The following is an 18,123-nucleotide window of genomic DNA, read 5'->3' as shown; positions in this document are numbered from 1 at the left end:
GACCACGCATGCTTCTCTAGTGATTATTACGCACGCGCACTGGCATCCAGATTCTCCGCTCGCACCATTATCTCGGCATGGTATCTGCCACTATCGTTAGAGGCTCTGCAGTTGCGTGTTACGACACTGGTTGCAAGCGTTCTTCGATTTTTGATTTCGACGGCCGAAGAGGGCAAGGGTAATTGCTATCACCTATGCCTACGCTTCCACCCTCTTCACACACTAAACACCACACGCAACAGATGCGTCACTTTAGGGAGGAGCTTTGCGCGGACCCTCACCCTCTTGCATGCGTAATCGTGCGAAAGACAATTAAACTTTGGAGCCGGATATCTCGGAACACAGGCGTGCTAGAAAAAATCTTCCAACTGAAACTGTGTACAAACACCACTGCCTACATTTTTTCAATATAAACATGCCAACTTACCGCAGCCAGTAAAAAGTTAATTATTAAATTTTAGTTAATTGGGCTGCTGACAGCGATAATTATCATCTAACTTTCTGTCCCCCTGGCCGCTTAACTTATTTGCACAAGTGGTTCTCACGTGCCTTCGAGCGCCTAATTTTAAAAAAATCATAAAGCTTAATTTTGAACACCCGGTATTTAAAGTTCGTACGTATACCCCTACGTCTATCATGAGTATACTTAAGGCTTAACTAGTATACATGTTGCCTGCGGAAGAAAGGTACGCCTGCGGGAAAAGACTGCCGCCCGATGTGTGCATCCGTATAGCATCAAAGCTAGCGCAGAAAATGAAAATGACGACACTTCGCATAGTTGTCAGAGCGCTTGCCTATGCGAAATATGCGCTCAGCTCTTCGAGAAATCGAAGTGATCGTAAAATATACCACACGTACAAAGTCATCGTCTACTCACCGGAGAGAAAGAAGCCGTTGCGAGCGAAATGTCTCGAACAGACTACCACAGTATCGGTCACATTCCGCCAGTGTCACGATATCCACGTCGTTGTCTTTCGCCCGTCGACCACTTCTTTTAGGGGAACGACGCGCTGCTGTCTTTGCAACGTGATGACACGCGCTTCAGAACCACATTAAAAGAATTTTGACGTCACTTATTCATCACGCTTGTGCGCAGCATCATGGCAATAATTTAAGACATTTAAAGCAACGTCTTAGCGCACGCCATCGAGTCAGAACTTGGGCCGCATTCAGAGACCTTTTTCTTTGCTCGACGGTGTGAATTTGATGGGCACTTACGAGACTGGCCTGAAGCTTTCGGCCATATGCGGTGCGGTTCTCAGCAGCTTGGCAACCGGGCCAAGGTGGACGGACGGGAACAGTGTAGGCCAGCGCGCACCCGCATCTTGCAGAACCTCGCGAATATGACGGTTTTGGGGGAAGTGATCGCTCAATAACACTGCCACGAGCCGCTCCGGGGTTCAGAGTTGCAACCATCGAGCGACAGCTCTTACGTCGCTTACCCAGGTTAGGGTCGACTGAGATATTGCATCGTGCCAGGCGCGCCCATGTCTGACACGATACGCCCGTTGGAAGTATAACGGCTGTGACAACTTACGTAACAGCGTAGCCAAGGCGTGGCAAAGGAAACCGTGGGTAAGGGGCAGTAGTGTGAGGGTGAAGTGTAATGATGAAAGAGGGAGAGGACGGGGCAAATTTTTGCCTACACCTTTATGGTATAGTGTAGCGAGGGTAGGGAAAACAGCGGTGAGCGTGAGGAGAACTGATGATGGCGCACAGAGAAGCTGAAGGAGGACGGGAGAAGGTAATCCTAGCATAACCATATCGCACAGGTCGGAAGAAGTATGCGCCAAACCGCTCCTTTCATAGCATAGTGTAGTATAGCTTGTGAGGATGGCATGGGTAGAATACGAGATGAGACTTATGTACCGCTTATCACCTTTTATTCCATTTTTTTAGAGATGGTAAAAGCTTGTCATTATGCCACGTAGCGTCACCTGAAGGTTACCATCATCGTGAGCCGGCGCCCACTCCACTTGTCATCTTTCGCTCCTAGGACGCGTGCGCATATTTGTCCGGCGTAGGATGCAATAACTCTGACGGGCAAGAGGACAAGTGCGCTCGGAGAGAGGTAGAAAAAGGAAGAGAGGGCTAGAGCGAGAAAGGAAGAAATGGAGAGAAACAAAGGGCAGAGAGAACGAGTGCATAGATGAGATAGAAACAAACAGACACACAAAAAATAGGGAGCGAGCGTAGCCACGTGGAGTACAAAAAAGGTACAGTTTCGCCAAAAGGGCGAATCAATGAATGCGATAGCAACATACTGGAATGTGTTACGAAGCAAGGCTAGAATTTTTAGCAGCAATATGAACTGTAGTAAACATGCGCTTGCCAAGTAGCAAAGTTTCCTGTGGCGCAGCCATAGTGGATGACTACAAGAAGGCTCGTGCGTAGTGGTGGCAGCGTTGATATACAAAGTGAGGCTGGCAGTCATTTAATTTAAATCCGATCTCACGTAACTCGAAAAAACGCGGGTGTGAGAGAACACGGCCGGTTAAGGTACATTTTTGGCGCCGTTAATTTGGGTTCAGAGCACAGAATGTAGTAGCTCCCGCCTGCTGTGGGGGCTCAAGGCCCACGCTGATTGTTGCCGCGATAGCGCAGCAATCATAAGCACCCCCCTCCTCACTCGCTCGCTCACGAGATAAGCGCGAGCGCAGACGACCCCGGCCGGAAAAGCGATGCTCGCTCCCCAGAAGGAGGAAGCTGGGGAATCCTTCCCCGTATATAGATACATACATATACATGTAAAGGAATGACCACAGTGGTGGCAACGGCAAAACCAGCCGGGAGTGTCTCTATAATTGCTATAACAATATTATAGCAAGGGGTGGGGAAAGGAAGTGAGGCTGCCGTTGTGTTGGGGTGGCGGTGCTAGTCAAACTGCATATATTTCAGCTTCACATACAAGTACCTTCCCCGTAAATGGTATATTTTATTCTCAGCTTGTTCTTGAGCCTTCTTACACAAAACACCAATTAGGTTAACGTAGACAAAACCTGAAATCTCAAATGGTAAGGGCGAGGAAAAGAAGGAGAGATGAGAAAGCATAGCATTAGTTTTGTATCGTAAATTATAGCAAGTGGCGAAGGAAGTGAGGAAGCTAGCTTCACTGGTTTGTCAGTCTTGGCATCATTAGTGCGTGTAGCTTTGCCCAATATTACGTTCGCGGTACTTTGTGGGTCCGCCTTGCCGTCCATCCGTAGATGTGATGCGGCATGCTCACGCTCAATATCAAATGTTCCATACACGTCTGAAACAACTTCCTCACAACCGGGTTAAAATAAACAAACAAGGTCTAAAATAGTATAAAACACAAATAATCTGAATGTAATCGCAATGATGGACTTCATATCGCTATGTAGACGCTTCGACAACTCGTGGCTAACACCAGCGCCACGCAAAAGAGGACGCCACGACCTCGCCAAGCACGCGACTGCTTCTCCTATCGGCGCTCCTCCGGCACCTTCGACGATTCATCTGAGGAGACAAGCGACTTGGTCTACTTGGCATGCCTCGACGAGTGTTACAGCGTTCATTGAAGGCGATGACAAAGACACAAACGAGCGCTCGTCCTCCATTTGTCTACTTGTCTTCATCTTCTGTTCTTGCTAGAGCATTGATTACGATACATCTGAAGGGGGAAACTACCTGACGGAACTCGTGGCAGACGACATAGATCACAATTGCCGTAACAGATAGGAACTCAATAAAGAGTAGGAAGGAGTAGCGTGCATGTCGATCATCGAGATTGTAAATCTGCAATGCTAGATTCTGTTCGCGCCCGCATGCTTACCTCAAACGTTGACGTCATTGATGGTTTCATAAACGGAGAAGTGGGAACTACACGAACGGCAATCGCTGGGTGGACCCGTGCTTACACACTTCCTAAGGTTTCGTAAAAGTGGAGCTTCATTTACCGCAGGATTTAGAACTGCACTGGTCGCTACGCTACACAAGGACGCAATTTCTTTACTTTTCTTTATGAGACAACTTAATAGGCGGTGATGGTGTGGAGAGCGCTAGTAGCTGGAACAAGCGCTGCAATCTAAAGAAATAATAAATAGAGATAGTACGTGTTCCTCTTTTTGATAAGACTTCTCAAACTATGCGTTAACTCTTTTTTCATGAATCACGCCTGTCAGGACCCTCTAAGGAGAGGACGAGGATCAAGAAACAATGGCAACAAAACAATCACTTTCTGTTTAAAATTTATCAGTCATTCGAAGTCTAGCTTGGGGATTCCAGCATTGATGTCGTTCTCTATGCCGCATTCATTGGTCCCACGAAGAATTTTGAAGTATCCTGTGGAAATAAATAGAAGAACATTAGTGGCAGAAACCATCGCAGACAAGTGGCACTCACTCAATCACTCACTCACTGAATCACTCACTCACTCAATCAATCACTCAATCAATCACTCAATCAATCACTCACTCACTCACTCACTCGCCCACTCACTCACTCGATCAACCCATGAATATTTCAATCAACTTATTTGCTTTGAGCTTACCTTTGTCGCCCCAGTTGGGATTCCATGAGTTTGCTGCGAGCCAGTAGGGTACGCCATTTTCTGTGCCCCAGCCTATGATTTTGACTGCATGTCCGCTCAGATACTCGCTGCTGAGTCTCTGATAAACACCTACAAGACAGATTAGTAACGTTTATTTACTTACTATCCACACCTCATCAAGTAGTGTTGGTGCTCATACCCCTATAATGTCGTTTCCACCTTATGGCGCCCGCGCATCGTAGTTGGCTTAAACACCGGGTAGCGAGAGTTGACCCTGTGCTAGCGCGGTGGCGCTGCCTCACTAGAGTAAGGTTACGTGCGGGCATAGGAATGATCACTCGGGAGCTCTTCTGAGGCTTGGCGTCATCGGCAACGGCTGGCTCTCGGGTACAATGTCTTGGGTACGATTCTCGGGTACGATTCGGGCGCGATTGCACGGCTCGGTCTCATGGACCCCGTGGTGAGTCTAACGTCGACGACCCCGACTTCGCGGTACATCTTGGCGTTATGTTGTCGGGGTATGTTTCATTATCTTTCTAATGTTTCTTTTTTATTTTACTTCAGTTATTTGTTAGGGACTACTTGCGAACTCACCTTTATGAAAAAAAGGTTACTCATTGACCTGGCCCTCACTACCCCATACGGTGTGACTGTGTCCGTTTGTTTGTAGAGTGGCGCTATCAAGATCTCTGAGAGTTAACACGTTACGCCATCTTAGTCTTGCGTCAGTTGTTACTTTCAACACCCCCAATCTTTTCGTGTTTTAGTATTGAATTAGCCTCTCTTGAGGTGCATCAAAAATATTTACCAGACACCTTGCAACTGATTATATATGAGAAGGGGTTTCGGTTGTAGTCCCTAGATGGGAATTTGTTGTTTTAGTTTCGCCTTACCCTATTTATCATCTTTCTTTCCATCTATATGGAAGCTTTTATAGGTAGGTTTACTTTTGTAGAGGTAGTTTCGATTTTGTCGTAGTATTTGTCTCTTTCCTGTATCACGCGTGCCCTCCCCTTTGTATATACCCCCTCTCCCCATTTTTTTCTTACCGATGGTATTCAATCTACAAAAGTGGTTAGAGCTCTGAGGTCCATCGCATATTAATTACTAATCTCGTTCCAGCTCTACAACGGCCTCGCGACTGCTTTAGAAGAACCTGGATTTTCTGAATGCCCATTTTACGGGCTGTCTTGGGTTTACCAGTTTTGCAGCACTGCTCTATTTTGGAGCCTAGACCTTGGATCTCAATCATGCTAGTGTGATAATAGCGAAAGTTGGGCTAGTTGGTGGCTCATACTTGGTAAGTAATAACAGCGCAAAAATATAGACAATGACACAGGAAGAGACGACACCGCGCTTCCTGTGTCCTTGTCTATTTTTGCGCTGTCTTTACTTCCCAAGCATGCTAGCGTGTTCTTTGCGTTTTCTAAATATCCTTACCATACGTTTGCATTGTCATCGGAACACGTGCAGCTGCGCAGTGCTTCTATTAGTACAGGAATGCTTTATAGATTTAGATAACTCTATATCGCTCAATTAGACTGATCGAACTGTTTCTATCAGCATTACCTCGGTATGCATTGATGATTGAATAACGAGCCAGCGGAGACTATAAGCGTGAGCCCACAAGTGACTCAATATACGTTTCCGTTCTTTTGGGACCTATCGTTATTCTGTAAAAGTATGAGCAATTATCTGTGGAGAAAGAAAAGCAGGAAACACAATTCTACTCTGCGTGCAATAAGTCCTTCAATGCCCCCAACCTACTTCTCACTAACTCACTCCACCCCTCCTCTTTTTCAACAGCCTCGATTGTCTCGAGCACAAATGGCAAAGAGTTAACGAGAACATATGCGACACGCAAGATCTTCTAGCTCCGTACAGTAGAAAATGAGAGAACTTCCACCGCAACAACATCAGGAAAAAACAGGCTCCATCAATGCACGGATCTGACAGTTTAAATTTACAGGTTATGTGGATATGAAAGCAAATATTAACTTATTTACAGCGTGTGTGTACGTCAGCAATATTTGCTTAGATCAGCGCAAATTGTAAAGACAAGCGAGAGTGAGAAACAATCCATCCCCTGTTTTTCATCGATCTATCAAAATTGCCTCTTACCACTCCTGTAAGAGAAGAAGTCGGAATAGACATCGAAGTCTGCTTCTACAGGACCGTTCTTGAATATCTCGGTCTTGATTTGCGTCTCGTCTGCCTCTATTGAGTACACCTTCTCACCTGCAATGAAAAAAAGACGCTAAGAATAGACGCTAACAAAAGTATAGACGCTAAGAAAAGACGCTAAGAATGTAAGTATAACTTCCCAACGAAAAGCCGTCACAGCTGCTGTAGCCCACTACGAAGCAGTTTAAAGGAAAAAGTCGGCGGGTCCTCAAATCACACGGGGTGACAAATATTTAGTTCGTTCCCAGGAAAAATGAAAATGGAAGATCTACGAAAGCAGTGTGCTCTTACTATCGTGCCGCAAGCACGAGAACCATCACCTCAACTTAATAACACTCCACTGCGGTGCCAAAAATGTGGTCTGGTTTTTTAATTCAAGCGCTAAGTTTAATCAATCAATCAATCAATCAATCAATCAATCAATCAATCAATCAATCATTGGGTTGAGTGTGATCAACTGCTTCTGCTTTCCATCTAGAGCAACAATTGTTCTCCAAGAGCTAACTTAGCATCGATCATTTTACGTTCTTTCTCTCGCTTCTCGGGCCTTACATATACTTTCAGTCCACCCGTTTTTGTTGTCCTGAACACTGCACATGCTACACAGGTAGAAATTGATTATTACTAAATGTAGGTGTTTGTATTGTACCAGGCGCATTACGATAGGTAGTAGTAAAATATTTTGAATCTCCATTTCTCTACTTATCAATAAAAACAGACATGCGTTAGGTGGTGACGCGTCAACCGAGATCCGACAAATCAATAAACACGTGCCCTGGTGCTCATTAAGCCGCATATATCTGCGCTTAAATTCTATCATACCAAGCACTGCTTGGAAAGCATCGGCGCGTACGCCACGTCACCTGGCGACGACTTAACTCAGAAAAGCGGCGAGGACACGTGCACACGTGTGAATCAGTCCCCGTTAGGTCACGTAAGAATGGAATAAGCTCGGATTTATAATTGCCAACGGCGCTTCGCATGCGTCACGTCGCGTAGCAACGAGTGACTTTCGAAATCGGAAACAGTCGACTTCCGGCACCAGCTACATCTGTTCAGGAAAGCGTGTTGTGCGGCTGCGGCGTAGGTGGCGCCCCGGAGGGGTATTATGTAAAAGTGCACAAACTAGAGTCTATTTCAGCACGCTCTATTCGGATGAAGCTCGAGAGCCGGCGTAAGAGAACTAACCGTAAAGACCGCTGTCGATCGTTAACCAGGCAGCATGCTGATACTAAAGGTTCACGTAATGACTTTCAAAGAATACAATTCGTGGTCATAAACCAGCACCCAACCCAGGACGCTCCAGCGATCTCACAAAACTCCTCTTTCTATTTCGCTGCATGCTATTGGTGGAACATGACTGTTGGTGCTCAGATAGACTGCATGACAACACAAGGCTTTTGGAACCGTGAAACCTGGCGCTTTGCGACACGCTGCGACCATCGTATAGAATCTATATTATCAGGCATTCTTACCCCCGTAATCAGAAACGCTATTTGATTTGAACTTGACTTGCCACCACCTTCAGTGCAGCCCACACGGGTTTCAGGCGTGCTGCTCTTGATGGTGCCACGGCAGCCAAAACGCAAAAACACGTTGAAAGTGCGCTGCATTCAAAGCGGTGGCAAGTGAAGTTCAAGTCAAGGGACGTTTCTGAATAAGGGAGTTAATCCCAGCGCCAAAACAACGAACGATTATATGCATTACAGTTGGTCGTGGAAGGGTGAAAGTAGCATTGATTTCTGCAGGACGATGGATCTGAGGCCCGATTCACAAAACTTATTTTTCATAAGTGCATTTGCAAATCGGTCAAACGGCTTCTTTAACGACACATCGCACATCGCGGTTGGTTGAAAATTTATCTTACGGAAATTTCAGGGTAAGTCATTCTTGTTAATACGAGCTGCATATTTTTTTCTTCGTGCACGAGTTGCTACCACTGGTCAATAAACTCCAACTCTATTTCACTCGTGTTGTGGGCTTCCTTTCCCTGATCTAGGTTCACCTCGAAATATTTATATTATAACTCATTTCAGCTATGATAAAAGATGTCATGTCACAGAAAGACGAGTAATTGAAGAAATCTCAGTATATGCACGGAGTGAATGATGATGAGCGGGGCGAAGCGCTGGACGGTTTCATCGCTAAACCATGAACCATCCGCGGATATCGCCCACTACATCATCAAAGACGTGACGAACACTGAATGTATTCACACGAGAAATTTTATTTATTCGTAAGTGGTAGCTATACGTCACTTCCGTTCCCTCTTCGTTATAACGGCTTTATAGTCGGTGATGTGGTGGATCAGTGAGTGGTGGATGGGGCGTAGTGAAATGTTTGAAAGGACGAAGTAGTGGGCAGTTTGCAAAGGTGGAACTATAGGCGGTCACGTACAAACAAGGGATGACCATAGTGGGGCAATCTATGGTTCTTTAACGCGCACCTGGATACAAGTACGCGACCATCTTGCATTTCATATTGGCTTCTTCTCAACAGTATTTGCTTTATGATCGGTGAAGTGGTGGATTGCTGATGGGGCGTAGAGGGATCTTTGCAAGGACGAAGTAGTGGGCAGTTAGCAAAGGTGGAAGTACAAGCGGTCACGTGCATACATACAAGATATGGACGAATCCGCGTCTTTAGGAGCTTCGCCACTTAAAAATAATCACCTCTTTTCAAGCACGTCGCTCCGCTCTTACGAATAGGGGGGGGGGGGGGCATTACAGTAATTACTCAAACAACCCATTCAAATTGCACCTCTGCGACGTTTAAGAATCGAGTGGCGAAGACTGTTTCGCACTTCCATGAACCAAGTTTCTTCTTTTTGTCAACAAAAGTCCACTTTTTGTGCTCATTTCATTAAACCAACAAGCGAGACACATTCAAAAAATATATAAGCGGAATAACATCACAGTTCATAGAATTTTTAGACTCTAACATAATTCATTATTTCACAACTATGTGAACAAATCTGTGAAATATCACGTGTCAATACTACCGTATGGCTAATAGGCATTGAGCTGTGCTAGACTCTACATAAACTTCAACCTCCTGTGATTTTTGTTTCTGACATGCACCTATGAAAGCAAATGCACGCGTGTTTCTGTACTTCGCCTACCATCGACATACAGCCCCCGTGACAGGTAATCGAACCCACGCCCTCGAGCGTAGTAGAGTGGCACCTCGTATGCTTAACTAAAAACAATGAGCTCGTGCTTGTTGAAATAGAAATTAATGTATTTGAAAGAAAGTACAAGATAGACATATAACTGCACAGTCGGAAGTCCAGAAGAAAAAAAATATCGGGACCTTCCAAGCCATTAAAAGTGTAATAAGATTTTGTGTTTTTTTTCTCATTCCACCTATCATGCCATCATTTTCTGTTCATGCGACCGATCATAGCACGACACATGCGAGCCTCGTCAATTTAAAAACGAACGCGTTTAAAGTAGTCTTCTCCGTGGTACCAGAGACAACGTGAAGAAGCCGTCAAATGTTTCTTTCTTTTTCCGTCGTTTACTTATCGATCGAAGTTATGTTACTGCCCGCACGAGCGTGTGCGCGTGAAAATGTATGGTACTACGGGAGCGATGATCGTTGTTATCAAACAAAACCGCGCGTCGTACTTGGACAGTATTATCACTTTTTCGTTAGAGAGCAGCGACCACCACCTGATGCGATACTCATATACACTACGTCAAAAACCTGATAAATAAATGCGAATTACGTACAATCACAAACAGGTCAACTCAGTTCTGAAGCGGGCGTTCTATCGATTTTCAAGACAACTTGGCACATGGACAGTCAATAGGCTGAAAATATGTAATGCTGTTTGAGGGATCACAAGCCAGTTTCAGGCGCCATATGGCGAACACTTTTTTAACTCAGACATTCATCTCGTTGCAATTTCATTTTCTTACAATTCTATCGCAAACCTGACTTCCTTAAAAAATGCCTCAATGTCTTATGTGTACGATCAAATTTATCGACTTTTCTTTCGTGTAACCAAACTAATATAGATATGTAAGATAGGGGCAACAGGTCCTCAATAACGGCGTCAGATTAAAATAGAATCTCACTATGATCAAAATGAAGCCGAAAGTTACTCGTGGACCATCAACAGCAGTAACTGATTTATATGTAGGCTTAGACATCCCAAAACCACCATTTGATTATAACAGATGCCACAGTGGAAAGCTCGGGAAATTTCGACCACCTGGTGTTTTTCAACGTGCACCCAAATCTGAGCACACGGGCCTACAGCATTTTTGCCTTCCTCGAAAATGCAGCCGCCACAGCCCGGATTCGATCCCGCTACCTGCGGCTGAAGAGCCGAGTAGCTCAGCTGCTAGATCACCACGGTGGGGCCCATCAACAACAGTAAGAATGGAGTCCGACGTTTCATGCCTCAAGCTCTGCCGGTCACATTGACCATGCCCCTACAAGTTTCTACCACCCAATGAGTGTTGCGTGATCATTAGTAAAGTGAGAATATTAACGTGGTCCAGCCTGGCACAGAAACACAATATTATGAGGTACTTTCATATATGCACAAGATAGCGCATAATGTCAACACAGTAGCGCAGCAAGTGATTGTGACCGCGCTTTTCTCGGCCTCACAAATATTGAGCAGTTTCTGCAAAAGTTATGTTCCAGCGTCCGCACCAAATCGTGGGTGTTCCACCACCCAAGAAAATCAATTTACAGATTGTGCTTTTAATGTAGTTTACCAGCTGATTTTGTCATAGAAAAATATGACGTTGGACAAGTGGGTGATTGTTTAAATGAGAGGTTACGGGAACATCTGTACGAGACTGATCGGTCAAGGCAAGGGTGGTTCTTTTCCCATTACTGAAATATCCTGATTGTGGTAATGTCGTAAAATGCAGCGGTCACACCACACGCAAAACCATCGCAGGGAATTAGATTAATTACTTCTTTAGAAATATTGTCAGTACCCCCTCCGTCTCGCTCACTCATAAAGGTGTACTTAGGCTTGTCCACCGGATTAATTCTTGAGGTAGCACTGTGTTCCGCGCATCGCTATTGCAACAGAGTGGAACCACACAGAAAGCAAACGCTTTCAAAAAATAAATGGTAAAAAGTTCAGCCCTGTCTGTTCTCTCTTCCGTCCCTTCCTGTAGGTTGTGCTAATTAGCAATCACAGACACTTTATAAATTACGCAATCTCTCCAGAGCGTGATAGGCGTTTTACGGAATTTCTGAATTTCCCAACACTGCTTCATTGCACACAGTTAGTCTTATTTACATTTTTTTTTGTTTTACACGCCAAAACTACGATACCACTATGAAGCATGCTGCATTGGAATGTTCCGGAAGTTTACACAGTATGGCGGTATTTAACGTGCACTGACATTACAGAGTTCACAGGCCCTTAGAATTTTGTCTCCATCAAAATGATGGCACCATGGCAGGGATCGAACCTGTGACCTTCGGGTAAGCAGCCGTGTATCGTAACCATTACAACACTGCAGCCAACACCAACTGGTCTTGCGGAGTAGTGGTACAAAAAGGAGCACACGAATATCTTCATCCTTTTTCTCGATCCGTTTTTCTGCGTTTATGCCTTGCTGCAACAAATTTACTTACCTATATTCTGTACAGTACGATGCTCGAAACATTGCGTCCATAAGCCACTATGCGTCATACCACAATATATATCCAGTTCCCTCTCTTTCTCTCCCACTCTCTCCTTTTTGAATTTATTTCACTCTTTACGTTCCTAAGACAGCTATAGGACAACAAAGCGGCAATATTTTGTGACTGCACCGTCAAATTATACAAGAACACAAAGACGCTAAAATACAGGGCATAAACAAGTAATTAGTCCAGTTTATCTTAGTCGTACCATCTTCCTATGAGCCAGCTTCTTCTCTGTACCAATTTACTTTTACGAGCATTACGCCATTCATAAGCCCTGCTTACGGGAAGTAAAGGAAATAAGCGCTATAATACCCTTGTACTTGTCATTGCTGTAGTCCGTATCGTATCCCTCGCGGCAGGCGTGCACACAGCGAGGCGTCGGTGAGATGTCTTCGCTGCAGTTGGGCAGCGGTCCGACGGTGTGATGCTCACAAGGCGGGAAGTGGTACGGCAAGCACCCATCATCGGTGTCGTGCAGGCCTCCTGTGACGATACCCCGGTCCCTGTAGAACTGCCATGCCGATGAAGGAAAACCTCCTAGGCAGCTGTAAAACAGCGCAGAGATTCAATCGGTAAGAAAGTATTCCACGCGCCATTAAAAGAAGGTTCTGAAGCCTGGTCCGCGTTGTGACGTCGCAAGTGCGGCATTGGAATGAATAAAATTGGTGAATGAAGAATGAACTGGATGTATGCAACTGTAGCATGACAAAGTTTCTGCTAAGGGCCCCAACGCTTCTCCAAAAATTGCCAGAAATATTAGTATACTCCTAGATTTAACATCCCAAAATAATGGCATGATTATGAGAGACGTCGTAGTGGAGGGCTTCGGAAATTTCGACCACCTCATGTTCTTTGACGGGCAGCCAAATCTGAGTGCACGGGCCTCAAGCATTTTCACCTGGAACAAAAATGCACTTGCTGCTGTCACAATTTGATAACATTGTTAAGGGCTGTAGTATGGGGTCACAGCTTATGCGAATGCGTCTGCTAAAAATAGCGCGCCTGGGTGGTACGAAAACCGTCGAAGCCGGAAACAAAAGGCTGTATAGCTGATATCCGAAGGAATACTCGATGAGAGAGAGAGAGCTGATAAAGCGGCACGTGTCAATGTAACATGAACTTATCGTATCTCCACCGACCACGGCCTGTGAAGTCGGGTGTTTGCCCACAATGCTACGCCCTGAAGCGATGTAAAAAAGAAAGAGAGAAAAATCGAGGCCCGTACTGCCGGAGCTAATCGCGAAGGACACACAGTCGGATGTACGCAGTCCTTGCGGATGGTACTCGACGCCAAGAAAGAGCACGTCTCCTTTCACCGGGAACCCCGCATATACCATATGCACTGTAACATGGCCTCTTTATTTCTCCTAATTGGTTCATTTATGAGCTGATATGAAAAGTTTCTTCCCCAATGCCCTCCCTGCGCGGAGCTGCATTACTTGCTATATGCAATAAATATTTTCTATCTGAGCCTACAAATGTCCGCGGTGAAAAGCAAGCAGTTGCAATGATTTATCTAGGCACACGCAGATATGTTTTTGTGCCTGCTTCCTTTTACACCACAGTGTATCTTAACAGTTGATAGTCAGCGTTTGTGTTGGCCTGATTTTTTTGTTGTCATGTTCGTATCTGCACCTTGTTTCATCGTGAGCCAGTTAACACGTGCCCTCCTCTCGTTCCATCACCTGCACCATATACCTGCAACACAGTTACCTCCTAGGCCAACAGCAATCTTCAACGAACAATTACGGGATAAACTGTCACTTAAACTGGCAATTTCTTGTGCCTTCCGCACATTTTTTGCCTTAGCGAAACTCACCAGTTGTATTTACTTGGGTTTGGTTCGATTCGCAGATTTACTACGACTTTCCATAACTACTGTAATGCTGCATCGTTCTGCAAGACCTGCTGAGCAACTCGTCTACGAACTCAGAACTCGTTGAACTCACCCACGACCGCAACTGGGGCAACACGTCAGGATGTCCTGGGCAGAGATGTTCACTTGCACCTTTCCCTGGCTGTGGATACAGATGCGGTCAGATATGGCTTCAACGGCTCCAAATGCCTGTGCAAGGCGTATCGATTATCAAGCGTGTTTTCTTCCTTTCCTTCATTGGAACACTACGGCTCAGATTCTCAATGGCTATAAGATCCGAAATCACGTTATTATTGGTCATTGTCACGTTGCCGAACACACATGGTGGCTTCATAGTTGTGATGGTAACAATATTTAACGTTGCATTGTTCTTAAATATTAGTGATGAACCTACGAATTGACGAGTTGTCACTCTATTCTCATTCTCTTGCACTAGCGTAGTTTGTTTCAACTTCCTGCAGGGTTCTAGTTCGCTAATAGCGAACACGTATGCAAAATCCGTCCCCACTTTTCTGGCCATGGAGTACAAAACTCTATTTGTATGGCCTTGCATGAAGGGCTTGTTTCAGGCGACTATTTTTTTTTATCGTGTCAGAAAAAGTATTTAAAGAAGACCAAACTATTTTTATATAATTACTGCAGCATTTATGCTGAAAGATGACCTTGATTTGGTAAAAAACGCACTACAATTCATTACGCTTATTTAGAATTCAAATCTTTTTTGTACTCATTAGGAAGGAAGGAAGGAAGGAAGGAAGGAAGGAAGGAAGGAAGGAAGGAAGGAAGGAAGGAAGGAAGGAAGGAAGGAAGGAAGGAAGGAAGGAAGAAAGGAAGGAAGGAAGGAAGGAAAAGAACGGCAGGGAGTTTAACCAGTCTATAGGCAGCCGGTTTGCTACTCTGCGCATGGGAGGGGGATGGGGGAGATAAAAGATAGAGAGCAGAGAAGGAAGAGAGATAAACACAGCACATTCGGCAGCACACGCGCGCACACTCGGTCTCAGTCCAGTCTTGTTTTTCGCGGCGTGTGACATTGCTGTTAAAGCCACTTGTTCAAGTCCGTGTCGCGTAGGAATTTCAACAGAGCTTTCGTCGCCTTCTGTTGCAATGTCTTTTTTCGGGCACTTGACAGAATAGTGTCCACAGACATTCAGCTGTTGTCGATGCGCGCGAAAACGGACGCCAGTGACTGTCTCTGGATGTCATACAACGGACAGTCGCACGGGATGGGGTGTACCGTCTGTTCGCAATGACAGGCATCGCAGAGAGCGTTATCGGCCATTCCTATGACAAAGGAATAACATTTTGTAAATTTCACTCCTACCCATAAGCGATGAAAAAGTGTGGCTTCTCTTCGATCGAGCCCAGTGGGCATGCGGAGAGCCATCAAAGAGGACAGGTGGTGTTGACGATTCGATTCGTTGCTTGGTGGGCACCATAGTGAAAACGTGATTTCACGCGCAAGTCGTCGAAGATTACTGGCAGCATCGGTTCGCGAAAGTGGTATGGCTTCTTCTCGTGTTCCTTCAAGGGCTGCCCGCGCGGCAGTATCGGCATGTTCGTTCCCTATGACGCCGAAGTGACTTGGCAGCCACTGAAACGTCACGTGATGCCCTTTCTCATGTGAAGTGTGGAGAAGGCATCGAATTTCGAAAACAAGCTATTCGTACGGCCCGCAACGCAGTGCTGAGAGCACAGATGAGAGGGCAGCCCTTGAGTCACTGAAAATCGACCATTGTTGTACTCATTAGAACGCCGATGTTGCTTGCGACCTTTCGGGATTACACTAAGTGCACTCGGTGGATCTCACGACATGGCCAATGACATGACAAAGCCACGGTGAAAGCCGCATGTTCCCTTTTCGCTAATCCGCACAATCGCCTTAGCGATAAAATTGGATGACATGACAGGGGCACACAACCGCTGTATTTCTTTCGAAGCTTGAATTGAACGTGCAGCGCGTGATGGCAAAAGGAAGAAAAATGATTTCCAACAAGAGCACAGCCACTAGCCGATTTAGGGTGCGTAGAGTTAATGAGTAGGTCTCAAGCTTTATTATAAAACATTTGAGTCCCACGGTTTAGAGTGAAGCATTTCTGATTGAACATTGCGCAACGTGGTTTAATAGAAATGCTTTACAACGATGGTTTAAAAAGAAAAGACGTCAATATTCACGCAAGAGCACGTACGTGCATATATAAAAACGAACTGTCGGTTTGTCGCAAATCCCACACGCGTCGTTAACTTTCTTCCAGTGAAGTTTTGCAAGGTTATTTGTGTGGAAATTAACCACACGCTTCCTCCCAGAATGACGCAACGTAATGTTTCAATCGTCACAAAACGGCATTGTTTTAGTTGTGCCTTTTGAATGGTTCCTATATATATATATATATATATATATATATATATATATATATATATATATATATATATATATATATATATATATATATATATATATATATATATATATATATATATATATGTATATATATATATATATATATATATATATATATATATATATATATATATATATATATATATATATATATATATATATATATATATATATATATATATATATATATATATATATATATATATATATATATATATACGAAGTTTGGAAGCTCATGTCAGTATAACTCATCCCCTGATGAAGGGAGCACCCCTCCCGAAACTGTTGGGAAATAAATATATTTATCCTTGTTGACAACGCTCCCGTTCTGCCATATCTCATACCTTCACGAAGACTAACTGGCCCATTGAATTATTACTCCCACTGACCTGAACCATGGCTGCCAGTACATCATCAACGGAGCGTTTGTCGCGGAGATATCCAAATTACCCTACGAAGTGTGCCGTCATCGGGGACTCAATCATGCGGTACGTCCACACGCACTTCAGCCCGAACGACTCATCGACGCCGTGCTTCATCTCCTATGGTGGTGCTATGTTTTCGGACATTCCGGCGCTACTTGAGTACCTACCTTACCGGGTGGACACGTTGTTTCTGCATGTGGGCACCACGGACATCCTGAAGACGAGCTCTTCAAGATCACTGGATTCGTTGAGGGAGGCATTGAAGCGAATGAGGCAGATGCGCCCGAACATCAAGACACTGCATCTTAGTCTGCCACTACCTCGCGCACCAATCGCCGACGGCGGGACTCGAACTGGCGATCAATGAATCGGTTTAATATGGAGGTACAGCGATTCAGCAGAGAGGCCCGCCGTCTCTGCCACTACGGGTTGTTGGGAGCAGCCGTCTATTACGTCGAACATGGTTTCTCAACACTCCCGCTGCGCCGCTTCCTGGCTGCTGACGGCTTACATGCAAGCTTCGAGGGAGTCGCGCTGCTGGCACAGCACACGAGGGTGCAGCTGCGATGGACGTCGGCGGCATGGAGATCGGCGGCAATCGCTTGCACGGACAACTCCAGTGCCAAGCCCCCTCAACAACAAGGAGCCGAGCGACACACAGAGCCATCCAGGGCACCAACAGTGACGATGTCGCCACTACCACCAGCGAGCCAGCGGGTCCCACCAGGAGCCGAGGGACACAAAGAACGATCCAGGGTCCCAGCAGTGACGACGTCGCCACTCCCACCAACGAGGCCTTACAACACCAGGCGGACGAATGCGGCGAAGACCAAAACGGCGGCTTCCAAATGACACGGGGAAACAAAAGGTACGGGCAGTCTTAAACACGCATGGTCCCACTCATTTCTATCGATTAGGAAAATCATTGAAAAGCGGGTGCAATACGAAAAACACGCGGAACAACTAACCAAATATCTATCTCACGAAATTGCACCTAAGGGCCTCCGCCTAGCCTGCAACTCCTCAATGTCTACACTAAGTGAAGCAGAAAAGGGGAAGT

The 18,123-nt window shown here is 45.3% G+C and overlaps 1 protein-coding gene across 1 annotated transcript in view; it reads right to left on the bottom strand.

The window, feature by feature from the left end:
• Nucleotides 1-4,194: 4,194 nt before the first annotated feature.
• The window catches only part of LOC119167122 (uncharacterized), a 47,726-nt gene continuing 33,797 nt past the window's right edge, over nt 4,195-18,123 (bottom strand). Inside the window, exons 13-17 of the mRNA XM_075868011.1 lie at nt 14,314-14,429; nt 12,677-12,909; nt 6,635-6,751; nt 4,514-4,642; nt 4,195-4,305 (exon numbers count right to left, since the gene is read on the bottom strand). Of these exons, the coding sequence (XP_075724126.1) occupies nt 4,220-4,305; nt 4,514-4,642; nt 6,635-6,751; nt 12,677-12,909; nt 14,314-14,429 (681 nt within the window). The 3' untranslated portion in view covers nt 4,195-4,219. The remainder of the gene's footprint in view (nt 4,306-4,513; nt 4,643-6,634; nt 6,752-12,676; nt 12,910-14,313; nt 14,430-18,123) is intronic.

The sequence above is a fragment of the Rhipicephalus microplus genome, chromosome 1 (genome assembly GCF_043290135.1).
Source record: "Rhipicephalus microplus isolate Deutch F79 chromosome 1, USDA_Rmic, whole genome shotgun sequence".
Classification (NCBI taxonomy): Eukaryota; Metazoa; Arthropoda; class Arachnida; order Ixodida; family Ixodidae; genus Rhipicephalus; species Rhipicephalus microplus.
The sequence above is the reverse complement of the archived record's forward strand: the minus strand, read 5'-3'. Positions and strand labels throughout refer to the sequence as shown.